Raw genomic sequence first — 16,722 nt, forward strand, 5'->3', positions numbered from 1 at the left:
TTTCTTCTTGCTTCTTGTTTCTTTCAAAAACAACAACAACAAGATTTTATGCTTTTTCTTAATAATTTTAGTAAAGTGTATAATTAGCAGCAGAACATATGTCCCAGATTTAAATATACATGGATCTGAAGTTTGTCTCTACTATATAGTCTCATCATTTCCAAAATCGGGATAAGAATAATTGCTAGTCCAGGGCTTGTACAGTGGTTCAGTGGGTAAAGCAGTTGCTGCGCATGCGAGTACCTGAGTTCAGATCCCTAGAACCATGCTGTCTGTAATCTTAGCTCTCCACCAGGAGAAGGGGAGATGGAGACAATTCCAGAGGCAGGCCTTTGTGCTGCTATGGACTTCATTGCCTTCATTTACTTTGACTTTTGTTTGTTCTTAAACACGTATTCACAATGTCTGAACTTTTTTCTTAATCTGTTGTTATATTTTTGTCCCTAAGTATAGGTATGTGTGTATGTATGTGTGTGTGTGTGTGTGTGTGTGTGTGTGAGAGAGAGAGAGAATCTGTCTCAGCCTCCAGAGGTCTGGGATTACAAGTGTATACCACCGTGTCTAGCTTCCAATATGGTATTGATCCCAATATTTTATGTTGGAAAAGAAGTTACAGTAAATATCTTAATTTGTATCACTTACTACATTTTATCAATCTAGTAACATAAGACTTAGTCCTTTGTATTTCTTTTGTGCTTTGGAAAATGGTTATGAATGAATGTTACTAGACATTTACAGTAAGAAAAAGAATGAGAGATATTAAAAATTCCACTTAAGGATTTTATTTATGTTTTAAAATATTTATTTATTGTATGTTTGAGCAAGGGCCAGGGTCTCCTGCTACTGCAGATGAACTCTAGACACTTGTGCCCCTTGGGGTCCAGCTTTACATGGGTGCTGGGGAATTGAACTCAGGCTGACAGGCTTTGCAAGCAAGTATTGTTAACCCCTGAGTCATCTCCTCAGCACTTGGATTTCAGAATTTATATTCTGTTGGATTATAGATTCCTTAACTTTTTTGTGTGTGTGTGTGAGGTAGGGTCTCACTCTAACCCAGGCTGATCTAGAATTCACTATGTAGTCTCAGGGTGGCCTTGAACTCATGCCAACCCTCCTACCTCTGCCTTTTGAGTGTTAGGATTAAAGGCATGTGCCACCATGCCTAACCTTAAAAGTGTTTTTTGTTTTGTTTTGTTTTGTTTTGTTTTTTGTTTTTCTAGGTAGGGTCTCACTCTAGCCCAGGCTAGCGTGGAATTCACTGTGTAGTCTCAGGGTGGCTTTGAACTCATGGTGATCTTCCTACCTCTGCCTCACAAGTGCTGGGATTACAGGCGTGTGCCACCAAGCCTGGCTTAAATTTTTTTTTTTTTTTTCTTTTCCTTTTTGGTTTTTCGAGGTAGGGTCTCACTGTGGTCCAGGCTGACCTGGAATTAACTCTGTAGTCTCAGGGTGGCCTTGAACTCATGGTGATCCTCCTACCTCTGCCTCCCGAGTGCTGGGATTAAAGGTGTGTGCCACCACGCCCGGCTGGCTTAAAATTTTTGATTAGTGGTATATACATTCTTCCACCAAAATGTGACACATGTATATTAATTTACATGCATTTTTTATTATTTTTTTTAAATTTTTATTAGCATTTTCCATGATTATAAAAAAATCCCATGTTAGTTCCCTCCCTCCCCTCACACTTATTTACATGCATTTTTAAAGATGTGAATCAGACTATATCACATAGTTTGACTTAAGAAAAAATACATACTTAAAATGACGTTTGTAGTATTGCTTGCTAAATATTTTCTTTCAAATAGTATAGATCAGTTTAAAACAAGTGAAATCCACATAAACTTGAATAGTCTATCATGGATGAGACAGATGACAGCTTTGGATTCAGCTTCATACATCAACACTTGTACAGTAGCATCTCGCAGTGTTAAAAAAGAACAAACTGCTTTCCTGTTGTTGTCCTCCTCTTTGCTGTCATCACTTTCAACACTTAAATGTAATAAACTGTCATTACTAGACATAGATGTGCACACACAGACTCATTACATTATTTATAAGCACTTTTGATAAAGCAAAGCAGTTTTCCACTTATTTATGAAGTAAAATGATTTGTCCCTTTCTTAATGAGATAAAATTATCTAGTAATGACAGTTTTATCCCTGCTTTCACTTACTTCTAAGAAATACTGATTACAGATTATTTTGAGAGAGCCTACCCTTCTTCAAACCAATATACTGACAAAGCCCAGTTGAGCTGTGAGTTAGGATAGAAAGTGCACTTGGGTCATGCAGCCTTGCAGTGCACAGATGGTGACTTCTCAGCACCATCTGTTCACTCTTTCTTCAGAACAATTTACAGTTTTCCTCCCTACATGAGGGTGAAAAAAAAAAAAAAAGAAAAGTACGAGGACTGAGTTTTAGAATTCCTGGAAGATGGCTGCTTTTCCCTTCACTGTTTCCTATCGTCCAGTGAAAGTTGTGACTCTCCTTTCTAAATATTCCAGTTGTTAGTACACAGACCATTGCTTCATACTTCTTGGTGCTAAGAACTTTTGCAGTTCACAAGGAACAGAAGAATTGTTAGTCTACTGTGTACACTCAAACAATAATTATATGCAGCAATCTGTTCTCCTTTCTTTAACTATATAGACATAATTTAGTCTGCTTATCCCTGATTTAAAAGCTGAATGATTAGAGAAAGCACCTGGAATAATTTTCTCCTGATGTTAAACAGATGGGAAGATAATAGTTGACCCATATTCCTGCAGCATGCATAGTAAGGAATGCTGGCATGGTAAGGAAAGTTGGCAAAAGCTGTGGCTTCTGACCTTGGCAGAGCCTTTCTGAGCTTTTCTTTATGAACATTTTGGCCTTTTCACCTCTCGTCTAGAGAGGAGGGAGATTCACTTCAGGCTTTGGAGTTGTCATTGTGATGCACAGGTAACATTCCATTTCTCCTACATCATAGGAGTTTCAGATTGTGGCTAAATGAAAGATTCAAAAAGAGAGATGACTGAATGGTGTGGTTACTGTTGCCCTGTGGATTTAACTTTAAAAAGTCAAGATCTGCTAAAATGCATAAGGTAAAAGGTTTGCTTAAATATTGTTTTAGGGCTAGAGGGATGGCTTAGCAGTTAAGGGACTTGCAAAGCCAAAGGACCCAGGTTCAATTCCCCAATACCCATGTAAAGCCTGATGCACAAGGTAGCACATGCATCAGGAGTTCATTTGCAGTGGATAGAAGCCCTGGCATGTCCATTCTCTCTTAAAAATATATATATATATTTTAAAAATACTGTTTTAGGATTACTTGCCCATGTTCTTAGGTTGTGCCTTTCTTTGGACTTGTAGGAATGTGACAGTTCCCTCTAGTCAGGTGTTATTCCTAGCTGTCATGGGATCCTCTTCTGTGTGATCCTTGGTGCAAATGAGACTTTGCTCTAAGCTTCAGAGTAACACGGTGACACTCATGTTTGCTTTTTAAGTTTACTTTTAGAGAGAGAGAGAAAGAGAATGGGCGCACCTGGTTGTACAGACTCTGAAAATGAACTCCAGACACTGTGCCACCTTGCAGTGCCACCTTGCAGTGCCACCTTGCATCTGGCTTATGTGAGTCCTGGGGAATCGGACCTGTTTCTTTTGGCTTTGCAGGCAGGTGCTTTAAGCATTAAGCCTTCTCTCCAGCCTGACACTCATGTATTAATACTGAATTGTTTTGGTTTTTTGCTGACTAATTTTCTAGTCTGTGCTGCCCCCCCCTTTTTTTTTCTGGTTATTGACAGCTTCCATATTTATAGAGAATAAACCATGGTAATTCCCTCCCCCTCCCCACTGCATTCTCAATTTGGCTCAATTTGGGAGTCCAACCCCCCCCCACTTTCCCTTTTGAAACTCTGCTCTCCATCATATTTCTTCCCTTCTCAATCAGTCTCTCTTTTATTTTGATGTCATGATCTTTTCCTCTTATTATGATGGTCTTGTGTAGGTAGTGTCAGGCACTGTGAGGTCATGGATATCCAGGCCATTTTATGTCTGGAAGAGTGCATTGTAAGGAGTCCTACCCTTCCTTTGACTCTTATATTCTTCCCACGACCTCTTCCACAATGGACCCTGAGCCTTGGAAAGTGTGATAGAGATGTTTCAGTGCTGAACACTCCTCTGTCACCACTTCTTAGTACTATTGTGCCTTCTGAGTCATCCCAGGGTCAGTGCTGTCTGAGAAGAGATGCTTCTCTAACCAAAGTGAGAGTAGCATTAATACATGGGTATGAACATTAAAAGAAGTGCTTACTGGACAGTTTGGTGTGTGTGCGTGTGTGTGTGTGTGTGTGTGTGTGTATAAGTTGCATAATATATAATGCATATTATATATTTATATAGTGTACATATGTATAATACATATAGTGTGTGTGTATATATATGTGTGTGTGTGTATGTGTATATATAAAATGTACATTTAGGGCTGGAGAGATGGCTTAGTGGTTAAGCGCTTGCCTGTGAAGCCTAAGGACCCCGGTTCAAGGCTCGGTTCCCCAGGTCCCACGTTAGCCAGATGCACAAGGGGGCGCACGCATCTGGAGTTCGATTGCAGAGGCTGGAAGCCCTGGCGTGCCCATTCTCTCTCTCCCTCGATCTGTCTTTCTCTCTGTGTCTGTCGCTCTCAAATAAATAAATAAAAAATGACAAAAAAAAATTTTTAAAAATGTACATTTAGCCAGACACCAGCAGATGTTACACCCCTAGGGCTCATGACTTCCCATCCTAGTTTTCAGTATCAGGCAGGTATTCCCTCTTGTGGAGCAGGCCTCCAGTCCAATTAGAGAGCAGTTGGTTTCCCCCATAACAGACATGCCACTATTGCATCCGTTGTGCTCATTTGGTTGCTGGCCAAATTTAAGGCTTGCAGTGTCCACTGCTGTTTATCTCTATTGGTGATTTCTCTCTCTCCCTTGGAACTGCATGCAGTGTAGCCTTTTCCAGCTTTCTGCCAGCTGGTTCACTCTGGAGGTTTTCAGCTTAGCTCTAGCAAGATTTTTCAGTGACCTTGCATGTACTGTCTTACTTAGATTTCTAAAGGAAAAGTTTCTGTTTTGCTGGCTGCCATGGCCAATTTTCTGGAATGCTCATTGGTAAAGCCAGTGAAATCTTTTTTTTCCCCCCACATTATTTATTTATTTATTTATTTTTATTTTCTTTTTTTTTAATTTTTTAAAAATTTTTATTAGCATTTTCCATGATTATAAAAAAAATCCCATGGTAATTCCCCCCCACTTGAAATCTTAAATATACATAATAAAAAGTTTTTGAAAGTTAGGCAGATGATTGCGGGGGTGGTGGTGGTTTTATATCCCTTCAAAAGCTTCACTTTTACTCATACTACTATTCCTAAGTTGGATTTGGTTGTTAAAATTTAAGAAATGAGGTTATTCATTTTTTTAAATATTTTTTTTAATTTTTATTTATTTGAGAGTGAGAGAGAGAGAGAGACAGAAAGAGGCAGATATATATATAGAGAGAATGGGCATGCCAGGGCCTCCAGCCACTGCAAATGAACTGCAGATGCATGCACTCCCTTGTGCATCTGGCTTATGTGACTCCTGGCAATCAGGCCTTGAACCAAGCCTCAAGCCGGGGTCCTTAGGCTTCACAGGCAAGCGCTTTATCACTAAGCCATTTCTCCAGCCCAAGAAATCAGGTTATTTCTACAAGTAGTTTATATTGCTGTACATGGCTTTTAAAATTGAGGTCTAATTTGAGTTGTGTTATAATCACAGTAAACAGGGACCAACTACTTGATCATATTGTTTCTCTTAGAATGATTCATATTAATAATGGTGATATATTAGGGTAATGCAAATTTTTAAATACACTAGCCATGGAGTGACCCTAAAATCAGGACCATATTCATTTTTCAGAGTCCATACCTATTTGTTTTGATATTTATATATAATTTGATGTGAAATTTTGATTAAGTATAATAAACATTATTCTCATTCTTTTCAAATTGCTTTTAATAGCATACCACTTTCTTCATCTTTTCTGTTCAGGCTTTCTGATGTAGCACTCAAAACAGGTGGATAGTTTTTCATTTTAAGGAAATACCCTATGTCGAGGGAGAAATTTCAAGGTACCATTTGTAATGTTTTAACATTTTACATGTGTCCTTTGACTTATGTTTTGTTTTGGGCGTTTGTCTCTGCTTTTGCTTTAAGCGTTGCATAATGCCCTATGTCTGTTATTTCAACAGAGAAATTTTCCTTATTGTGACCACTACTAACTCATTTAGCACTATAAAAATTACAGAGAGGCTGCAGTGTGACTGGATTTCAGCCCGTTAAACCTTAGCCATGTCCTTTTGCAAACAGCATCCACGGTACAAATTGAATTCTAAATTTTATACTAATTTGATTTTGTTTTGAAACATTTTATTTCTTCTTTTTCTTTTGAGGCAGTGATCTCTGTAGCCCAGCCTGACCTTGAACTAACTATAACTAGCCCAGGCTGGACATGGTGTGAGCCACCATGCCTGGCTAAAATTTAAGTTCTTAATATTCTAAAACTAACTTGGTATGGTCCAAGCCTTTAATTATAGCACTGCAGACTGAGGTGGAAAGATCATCATGCGTTCAAGGCCAGCCCAGACTACAGAGTGAGTTCCAGGTCATACTGGGTAAGAGTAAGACCCCACATTAAAAAAAAAAAAAAAAAATTGGGCTCAAGAGATGGCTTAGTGGTTGAGGTGCATGCCTGTGAAGCCCAAGGATCCAAGTTCGATTCTCCAGGTCCCACATAAGCCAGATGCACATGGTAGCACATGAATCTGGAGTTTGTTTGCAGTGGCTAGAGGCTCTGGCATGCCCATTCTCGCTCTCTTTCTCTCCTCCACCCCTCTGCCTGTCTCTAATAAATAAAATTAATAATAATTAAATAATAATAAATAAAAATCTTTAAAAAAATTAAAACTAGAAATATAGAATAGGTAAGATAGTTTTCCTTTGTAGATAATAAGAACCTGTTGAGAATAGATTTTACTCTAAATATAGTCTTATTTAAAAATTGCTAGTAGTTCTATATTCTTATATACCTTACCTAAAATTTTATTACCTTAATATTACCTTAATACCCAGCTATTTTACATCCCTTTAATTTGAACTGAGAAAATACTAGCTTGTTTTCTTTTTGGTTTTCCAAGGTAGAGTCTCACTGTAGCTCAGGCTGACCTGGAATTCACTACGTAGTCTCAGAGTGGCCTTGAACTCACAGGAATCCTCCTACCTCTGCCTCCCGAGTGCCGGGATTAAAGGTGTGCGCCACCATGCCCAGCTTTACTAGCTTATTTTCTATAACAGTAAGAGCATTCTGTAACTGTTTATTAGCATGTCATGTACTTAATGATCCAGTGCTTTGTGTTAATGGTGTACTGCATGTTTTATTATCAAACTTCATTAAACTTTTGGTTTCTTCTACTTCCCAGGTACTTTGGTCTGGAAAGCCGTATGGTTCATCTCGAAGTATAGTGAGGAAAATTGGTACTAACTTGTCTCTGATCCAGTGCCCACGAGTTCAGTTTCAGGTACTATGTTTTATATGGTTCAGCTTTTCATATTGATCTATGCTATAGAAACCTAAACAGGCAAATGGTTTTAGAAGTACTACATTGGCCAGGCATGGCGGCACACACCTTTCTTCCAGTACTCAGGAGGCAGAGGTAGTAGGAGTATCACTGAGTTTGAGGCTGCCCTGAGACTACATACTGAATTCCGGGTCAGCCTGGGCTAGAGTGAAGCCCTACTTTGAAAAACCAAAAAAAAAAGTAGTAGTACTACATTGTTTTTGATTATTTTTCCCTATTGATGCCACTGTTAATAACACAGAGAGGATTAACAACCAGAGTCTAATTTTAGTTCCTCTGTGCTTAAGACATTTATCCTTCTTACAAGTACTAAGCAAATGTTAATTCCCAGGTGACCTTGAACTAGACTTTGGTGGTTATTTTCTTTAGTGTTAGATTATCCTTTTTTTCTTTTTTGGTTTTCTGAGGTAGGGTTTCACTCTAGCTCAGGCTGACCTGGAATTCACTATTTAGTCTTAAGGTGGCCTCAAACTCATGGCGATAGTCCTACCTCTGCTTCCCAAGTGCTGGGATTAAAAGCGTGTGCCACTATGCCTGGCTAGTGTTAAATTTTCTTTAGATAGCAACTCTGTCCCCCCCTTTTTTTTTCTGATGTTGTTTGGGTCTCACTAGCTCAGGCTGACCTGGAATTCACTATGTAGTCTCAGGCTGGCCTTGAACTCATTGTGATCCTCCTTGCTCTGCCTCCTGAGTTCTGGGATTAAAGGTGTGTACCACCACACCTGGCCCCTTGTTTGCTTTTAATGGTCTGTGTAGATGCTCTAGAAGTTGCTTTTTCCATAGCAAGAATGGATGCGCCAGGGCCTTCAGCTGCTACAAACAAATCCAGAAGGACTCATCATCTGGCTTAATTGGTTTCTGGGGAATGGAGCCTGGCATTTTTGGCTTTGCCGGCACGGCAAGCACCTTAACCACTAAGTCATCTCTCTGGCCCTGAAGAATTTTTTTTTTTTTCCCAAAGTCTAAGCTTGTTAAAAAAAAAAAAAAAAAAAAAAAAAATGAGGGACTGAAGAGAGGGCTCTGTGGTTAAGATTCTTGCCTACAAAACCTAACAGCCTGAGTTTGATTCCCCAGTACCCATGTAAAGCCAGATATACAAAGTGGCACATGTATCTGGAATTCCTTTGCAGTGGCTAGAGACCCTAGTGCATCCATTATCTCTCTCTCTCCCTACATGCAAATAAGTAAATGAAAATAAAGCTTAAGCCGGGCGTGGTGGCACACACTTGGGAGGCAGAGGTAGGAAGATTGCTGTGAGTTCAAGGCCACCCTGAGACTCCATAGTGAATTCCAGGTCAGCCTGGGCTTGAGCCAGAGCCTACTTCAAAAACCAAACAACAAAAAAAGAAAGATAGATTAAGTCTTTAAAAAAAAATCAAAATGAGAAATTTGTGGTAGTCTCAAGCACCATTTCTCAGATTTAAGTTCATGCTCTATTTGCCTCCTATTTTCACATAACTATTGTATTACCTAATACTTATAACTTTTGTGTCATTGCTTAGTTCCATTAAAATTTCTTCTCTGTGGGCTGGAGAGATGGCTTAGCCAGTAAGCGCTTGCCTGTGAAGCCTAAGGACCCCGGTTCGAGGCTCAGTTCCCCAGGTCCCACGTTAGCCAGATGCACAAGGGGCTGCACGTGTCTGGAGTTCGTTTGTAGAGGCTGGAAGCCCTGGCGCGCCCGTTCTCTCTTTCTCTCTCCCTCTATCTGTCTTTCTCTGTCTGTCGCTCTCAAATAAATAAATAAATAATTAAAAAAAAAATTCTTCTCTGTGGCTGAGGAGGTAGCTCAATGGTAAAGCTCTTTTTTGGCAAGTACCTTAACCGCTCAGCCATCTCTACAGCCCAAGAGCTCTTTTTTTTTTTTCATTTTTTAAGATTTTATTTATTTATTTATTTATTTATTTATTTGAGACACAGGGGGAGAGAGAGAGAGAAAATGAGTGAGAATGGGCACACCAGGGCCTCTAACCACTGCAAATGAGCTCCAGACACATACACCACCATGTGCACCAAGAGCTCTTTTCTAACATATGGGAGACCCTAGGCTTACTACCTAACACCTCCCCTCCCCCAATAAAATAGAAAGAAACGTCTATCTTGTAACTTAGTTGTAGGAAAACTGGCTCAGCATTTGTATTTAGTAGATAACAGCATGTTAAAGGACATGGAGATGTCTAGTATTTTCCTCTAATCTGTATGATAGATAGTCTTTGGGCCAAAGGGCTACAGCCACTAGATTTACCTGAGTAGATTCTCTTTCTCAGTGTTACTGTCTGTCACAGAAAAGGGTGTTAAGTGGAAAAGAATTAAGAGTATTGGATTTAGTATAAGAAAGGGACTAAATGGAACCAGGTATGAGAAACTTGGGTCATGTACTTGAAGATATAATGGAAAATTTCCCCCACCCCCAGGTTAAGGTCTGGCTGTGTTATGCAGGTGGCTTGGATCTCAAACTCTTCCTGCCTCAGCTATTTAGTGCTGTGTCACCATCCCCAGAAAGTCGTTTGTTTATAGTGAGGCATTTGTTTCCAGATACACATTTTCAAATTCAGTATTAATAATAAAGTGAGTATGTTACTAGCTAATAAGGTGTTTTATATCTGCTATTATTCTGTCCTAAATTAAAAAAAGGGTCTTCAAAACTATAGATGGTACAGTTTAGAATAATAAAAAAAAAATATTTGAGAGAGGGAAAGGAAGAGGGGAGGGAGGGAGGATGGGTGTGCCAGTGCACCGTCACCTCTGCCTCCTGAGTGCAGGGACTTAAGGCATGTGCCACCATGCCCTGCTCTAGAGCACAATTTAGGTTGTGCTTTCATGAATTTTATGTTGTGTGAGTTTTGAAAAGCAGGGAATGTTGAGTGTAGTGGCACACTTCTGTAACCCAGCATTTCAGAGGTGAGATAGAAAGACTTTGAAGCTAGGGTGAGTTCTACATAGTGACACCCTGTCTCAAAATAACAAGCCCCTACACCAGAGGGGAAGAGATTGAGGAGGTTTTAAAACTACATTTAAGAAAAAACCCAAGCTGTATACCCTAAAGTAATAACAGGTATAGAGAATTTAGAATAACCTGGGTTGGAGCCCCACAGGGTGATGGAGTGGTTTGAATCCCAACTCTGTAACTGACAGGCTCTTGGGAAATTTAACCTGGACTTCCTTTTTCTCTCTGGTAATCTTACTCTAGCCTTTTTTTTTTTTTTTGAATGTCAAGAATGTTTTTGAATTGGTGGTAGGTAGAAGGGAATGTTCTAAAACAGAATAAGTAAGAAATCACATTTCCACTAAAGTTAAGCCACCAATCTAGAAGTAAATTGGTCATGTACAGAAAAATAATGGCCCAACTTTTTTACTATTAAATTATTATATTTATTGAGGGAAGTATAGAGTATCCACATGCTAGAGATCCCATGTATAGGACCCGGGGGAAAATAGCGTGGAAAGAAAAGAAAATAAATTGAAGGAGCTCCTGCCATGTGGGAAGCTGGAAGGGGATAAAGGAATCCATATGGAGAGTAAGGGCCAAGGGAAAAACTTATCCATAGGTGGAAGTTCCCAAGTAGTCACAGATGCTGTCTTCCCCTTGCAGAGGTATTTATAACCTTATGGTGGTGGTCAGCTTTCTGGTTTAGGTGAACTAGAGGGACAGCTAGCTGGTTAGTTAGGACTAGGGATCATCTCAGGAAAAGACTAGCCCTGACATCAACTTCCCTGAATTTGACCAACCACAATATTTAAATCCTATGAAAGACCTCCCTCCCAAGAAGGGTCCAGGTTTGTGGAAAAGCAGGCTTTGGGAAGTAGGCAAGAGATAAGAAGTCAGATTATCTTTGATTTATATCAATATCAAGTGCAAACTTTCCAACCTTGTTTTTTTTAACCTTCAGGGGTCCAGTCACCCTAACTATACCCACCCTCTCATGAGAAGATACTCTTAACTGCTGTTACAGATCATGAACTATTTCCGGCTGAATGGGGCACATAGTTGTGGCAGTTGGAGAGTCTCTCCCAGAGAAGGGAACTATTCTAAAGGACCCCAAAAGTGTATGGATAGAGTGCAAGAAGATAGTCTTGGAAGAACATGTTGGGGAGAAAGAGTAAAAAGTAAGGACTTAATGAGGAGTGAGCACACAGCAATCTGGTTGCCTTCAGGGTTATCCTTATGGTGGACTTCTAGGCCTTGGGGAACATTCGAGGGAACCCAGGTAGATGGAACTAGATTGTCTCAGGACCATCTGAACATGAGCTGGCTGAGAGTTTCCTCCATTGAATGGCACAGTAGTATTTGACATGGCCTGAATCTATTTCTATATAGCTTGTAAAACAGATTAGATTTTAGCAGAGTTCTCAGGAATATATACACAAAATTTAACTTTGATAATTGTGAATGTACCATATTTTATACTTTTTAAAATTTGTCCTGGGTGTTAGCCAGGGCCAAAAGTTGGTACTGTAGAGCTATTGGGTGCCATGAAAGGCTGTAGAAATGTATTTTTGGTCTCAAGATTTATTTAAGTATGTCCTGGCACAAGTTAGTTCCTAGTATAAGGAAGTCTTTTGAATTAAGTCACCCTTGGTCAGAGTCATCCATATATATTTTAGATTTGAAAATAGCCCTTTTGACATCTGTGGTTGCTTTTCTTTATTATAGAATTAGAACTATTAGAGATGGGGACAACATGTCTTAAGGCCTTGTTTGTTTCCCCTCTTGGAAAGTTCTTGTGTTACTTAATAGGCTGTTCATATATTTGAGGTATCCCTTTATCTTTGGTTATATATTTCTCTCTGAGAGTTTAAGACCAAACAGCCAAAATTTAATCAAGGATTAATTTTGGAGGTCACTAATGGTGCTCCAAAGGAGACTTAGGGACCCAGGAGTAGCTCTATAGTCTCTCTGATACTGGTGTTGTCTGTTAGGATGAGTCAGCACCATGCTGGCCACTAACTTAAAAAAATAATTTTTACTTATTTATTTGAGAGAGAGATAGAAATAGACAGGTAGAGAAAGAGAATGGGCATGCCAGGTCTTCCAGCCACTGCAAAAAAAACTCGGGATGTGTACACCCCCTCGTGCATTGGTTTATGTGGGTCCTTGGGAATCAAACTGTGGTCCTTTGCTTTGCAGGCAAGTGCCTTAACCACTAAGCAATCTTTCCAGCCCCCCCCCCTTTTAAAATAATTCCAATAAAATAAAATAAATTCAAGCTGTACTTTTTGCTAAATGTTGATATTCAGCGGGTAAGATCCAAACAATTTACAAATAAACAGACAATTCCACTTTGTAATAAATGCCAGGTAGGAAAATGTAGTAGAGAATTGGGGAGAATTGTAGTACTGGGGAGGAAGACTTTTCTGAGGAATTACAACAAAGGACTATTGAGACCAGACTCTGTAGAGGTCATGAGAAGAAAGGAGTTTGGGGGATAATGTGTGTGGAGAATAGTTTTTGCATAGGCTACAGAGCAAGATAGGAGTACTGCTTGAATTGTTACGAGTAAGTGAGGTTGAAGACCCTGTGTGGTATAGTATTTCAGCTATCTGAGCTTAACCTCTAGAGGGAAATACTAATTTAAGGAATATTTAAAGGCTGGAGAGATGGTTTAGGGATTAGATGCTTATCTGTGAAGCTTGAGGACCCAGATTCAAATCTATTTCCCAGTACCCATTGTAAAGTCAGATGCGCAAGGATGCACACACATCTGGAGTTCATTTGTCCTGGCTGGAGGCCCTGTCATGCCCATTCTTTCTATCTGTCTCTCTTTATCATAAATAAACAAATAAATTACAAAAAATTGTTGGGCACGGTGGCGCATGCCTTTAATCCCAGCCCTTGGAGGCAGAGGTAGGAATATCGCTGTGTGTTTGAATCCACCCTAAGACTATATAGTGAATTTCAAGTCAGCCTGGGCTATTGTGAGACGTTACCTCAGAAAAAAAGAAAAAAACAAAAAATAAACCAATTAAGAATAATATTTCAATATTAAAATTTATACTTTATTCTGTTTTCAATTATTTGATAATCTGGAATATGCTGGCGTGTGATGTCATACTGCACATAATATTTTTTCTTGTTATTTTTAGTGATAAAATGGCCCTGAAAGTAGTAACCAAACCCATCCACAACTATTATGTTTTATAAATTTGTCAGCATGGAACAGTGGCTTAAATAATGTAACACAGTAACTAAAAATATTTGTGGCCGGGTGTGGTGGCGCATGCCTTTAATCCCAGCACTCAGGAGGCAGAGGTAGGAGGATTGCCGTGAGTTCGAGGCCACCCTGAGACTCCATAGAGAATTACAGGTCAGCCTGGGCTACAGTGACACCCTACCTTGAAAAACAAACAAACAAAAAATAAAAATATTTAGGGCCATTTTATTTCTACTCAGGAGTTATCTCTTAAAAATTTGTCAGTAGGGCTTGGTGGTGCACACCTTTAATCCCAGCACTGGGGAGGCAAAAGTAGAAGATCACTGTGAGTTTGAGGTCAGCCTGGGAATGCAGAGAATTCTCTAGGATAACCTGGGCTAAAGTGAGAGCCTACCTCAAAGAATCTAAAAACAAACAAACAAACAAAAAGAAAAATCTTTAAAAAATTGTCCTCAGGTAGAGTGCTAAGTGCCCTAAGGTTATTTTGAGGAATACATTTTCCTCCCTTTTAGCTCTCTGGTCTCTCACCTTTCCCTCCTTCCACCTGCTTCATTTTAGGTATGCTATTTTTAGAAGCCTAAAAATTTTATAGGGAAAAGAAAGAAGGAGGAGAGAACAAATAAATGAATGAATGCATACTAGAGAATGGGTGCCCCAGGGCCTCTTGCCATTGTAAAGAACTCTAGATGGATGTGGTCTTTGTGTACCTGGCTTTACATGGGTACTGGAGAAACTGAAACTGAGCAGTCAGGCTTTGCCAGCAAGCATCTTTAACTACTGAGCCCATCTTAACCACTAGAAACTTTCTTTTGAGATTGAGTCTCAATATGGCCCAGACTTACCTGGAATTCACCCTTTAGTTCAGGTTGGTCTCAACTGAGAGTAAAGGTGTGTACATCTGCTATGACAACTTTTTATAAATGCTCAACTAAAGAAAAGTGGCCACACAAGATTTGTTGTACAGTATGGTGGCTGTAGTAGTAATACTGTAGGGGATCAAACCTCATTCTCCTCACTAAGCAAGCAGTTGTTCTCTGTACTGCTGAGCTTCACCCTCTCCCAATCAATAACTAAATTTGTTTTTGAAAAGAGATCATTTTGTTCAGAGCCATTAATTGGCTAAGTATGAGGTGACTTTTGACTGATCATTCTGCCTTTGAGGCTGCTGTTCTTTTGTTTTTAATTTTAATTCAATTATTTATTTGAGAGAAAGAAAGAGGTAGATAAGAGAGATTGGGAATGGGCACGCCAGGGCCATTAGCCACTGCAACTAGTTCCAGACACATGCACCACCTTGTGTATCTGGCTTACATGGGTACTGGGGAATCAAACCTAGGTCCTCAGGCTTTGTAGGCACGTGCCTTAACCTAAGCCTTCTCTCCAGCCCTCTGTGTCTTTTAGAATACATGTTTTATACTTGGCTATAGTAGAGAGGGGATGACTAAATAAAGTGAGTTATTTACTATTTTACCTTTTTTGCAAATAATACCATCAGTTTGTTTTGTGAGAAGCTATATGAGGGTATTAGTTCTTTTAATATTACTCTAAATATTCCAACTATTGTGTGTTTTTCACTTGACCCTCTGAGTCATGGAAGGATCGGGGCTATTTGACAAACTTAAATTTGTATTGCGCATGCTGGACATTTTTATGTTACTTCTTTCTCCCTCTTTTGTTTCATATGTTTTTTTCCTTTTTTAGGGGAGGGGCCTTCTGGTGGGGTTTCACTCTAGTCCAGGCTGAGCTGGAAGGCAGGCTGGTCTCAAACTCTCAGTGATCCTCCTACCTTGGCCTCCTGAGTGCTGGAATTAAAGGTGTGTGGCATCATGCCTGGCAACATGCCTGTCTTTTATCACTTCTTAAATAATAGTATTTATATTGTTACATATTATGAATAATCAAGGTGATTTAAAGTATATGAGAGCATTTGTGAAGGTTATATGTAAATACTTTAAATACGATAGGCCAGTTTATTACAAGACATTTGAGTATTACATATTTTGGTATGAATAGGATGGGGAGGTGTTCTTTAAACCAGTCCTATGAATACTGAATGACTACTGTATTATCTAAGGATTTTGTTAACTGAGTCTATTTCTTTGAGATAGTATTACATTATCAGAAAATTTAAAATTACACAAGTAATATTTCTTAGTAATTGAATTTGGGGTTTATTTAATTTTTTTCATATGTCAAAGTGAACTTAAAACCATTATAATACAATGCTGCTCTAAATTTTCTGTCTTTCCCTTTATCTTTTCTACTAACAGTAGCTATAACAGGACAGGACCTAGGAATCATCAGTAAGTCCTCCTTTTTTCAGATTTGTTTCCATCATTCCTGCATGTTAGTAGCAGTGTCTAAATCACTTGAAGGACTTGCTGTCATTTGTTCTTGCCAGCGCTGACTTCATCTTGACTTGCACTTTCCTAAGTGAATTGTCCTGGAATTGCTTTTCCCATTATGTCACCCAGTAAGTTCACCTCAGCAACAACTGAAATGGCCTTTAAAATTTTCCTTTTGGTCAGGCTTATTTTGTCTTGATTAAATTGATTTAAATGGAAGAGCAGAGTTCTGGGAAGGTGTCAAGTAGAGATGGTAGAGACAAATCCAAACAGCATCATTACTATTTTCACTCCACCAAGCATGTGCTATATATGGTTGTTTCTCAGCATAATTGATGTTGATATAAGGTCACAGACTATGAGACTGAAGAAATGGCTCAGTTGGCAAAGCTATTGCTTGTCAAGCAAATATGAGGACTTGAGTTTAGATCCTCATCACCCACATCTGTGTGTCCATGTATTGTGTTGTGTTGGTGTTGGTGTTGGTGTTGTGTGTCAACACTGAGCTATATGCCAAGTCCCCAGATTTTATTTTATTTTTTTTGAGACATCATCTCACTCTAGCCCAGGCTGATCTGATATTCATTCTGTAG

The 16,722-nt window shown here is 39.2% G+C and overlaps 1 protein-coding gene across 2 annotated transcripts in view; it reads left to right on the plus strand.

Annotated features, from left to right (window-relative positions):
* Positions 1 to 16,722, plus strand: part of Mtfr1 (mitochondrial fission regulator 1) — a 43,463-nt gene that overhangs the window by 7,347 nt on the left and 19,394 nt on the right. For both annotated transcript variants that reach the window (XM_045144449.1, XM_045144448.1), the window contains exon 3: positions 7,477 to 7,575. In XM_045144449.1, the coding sequence (XP_045000384.1) occupies positions 7,477 to 7,575 (99 nt within the window). The remainder of the gene's footprint in view (positions 1 to 7,476; positions 7,576 to 16,722) is intronic.

This window comes from Jaculus jaculus, chromosome 2 (assembly GCF_020740685.1).
Source record: "Jaculus jaculus isolate mJacJac1 chromosome 2, mJacJac1.mat.Y.cur, whole genome shotgun sequence".
Lineage (NCBI taxonomy): Eukaryota > Metazoa > Chordata > Mammalia > Rodentia > Dipodidae > Jaculus > Jaculus jaculus.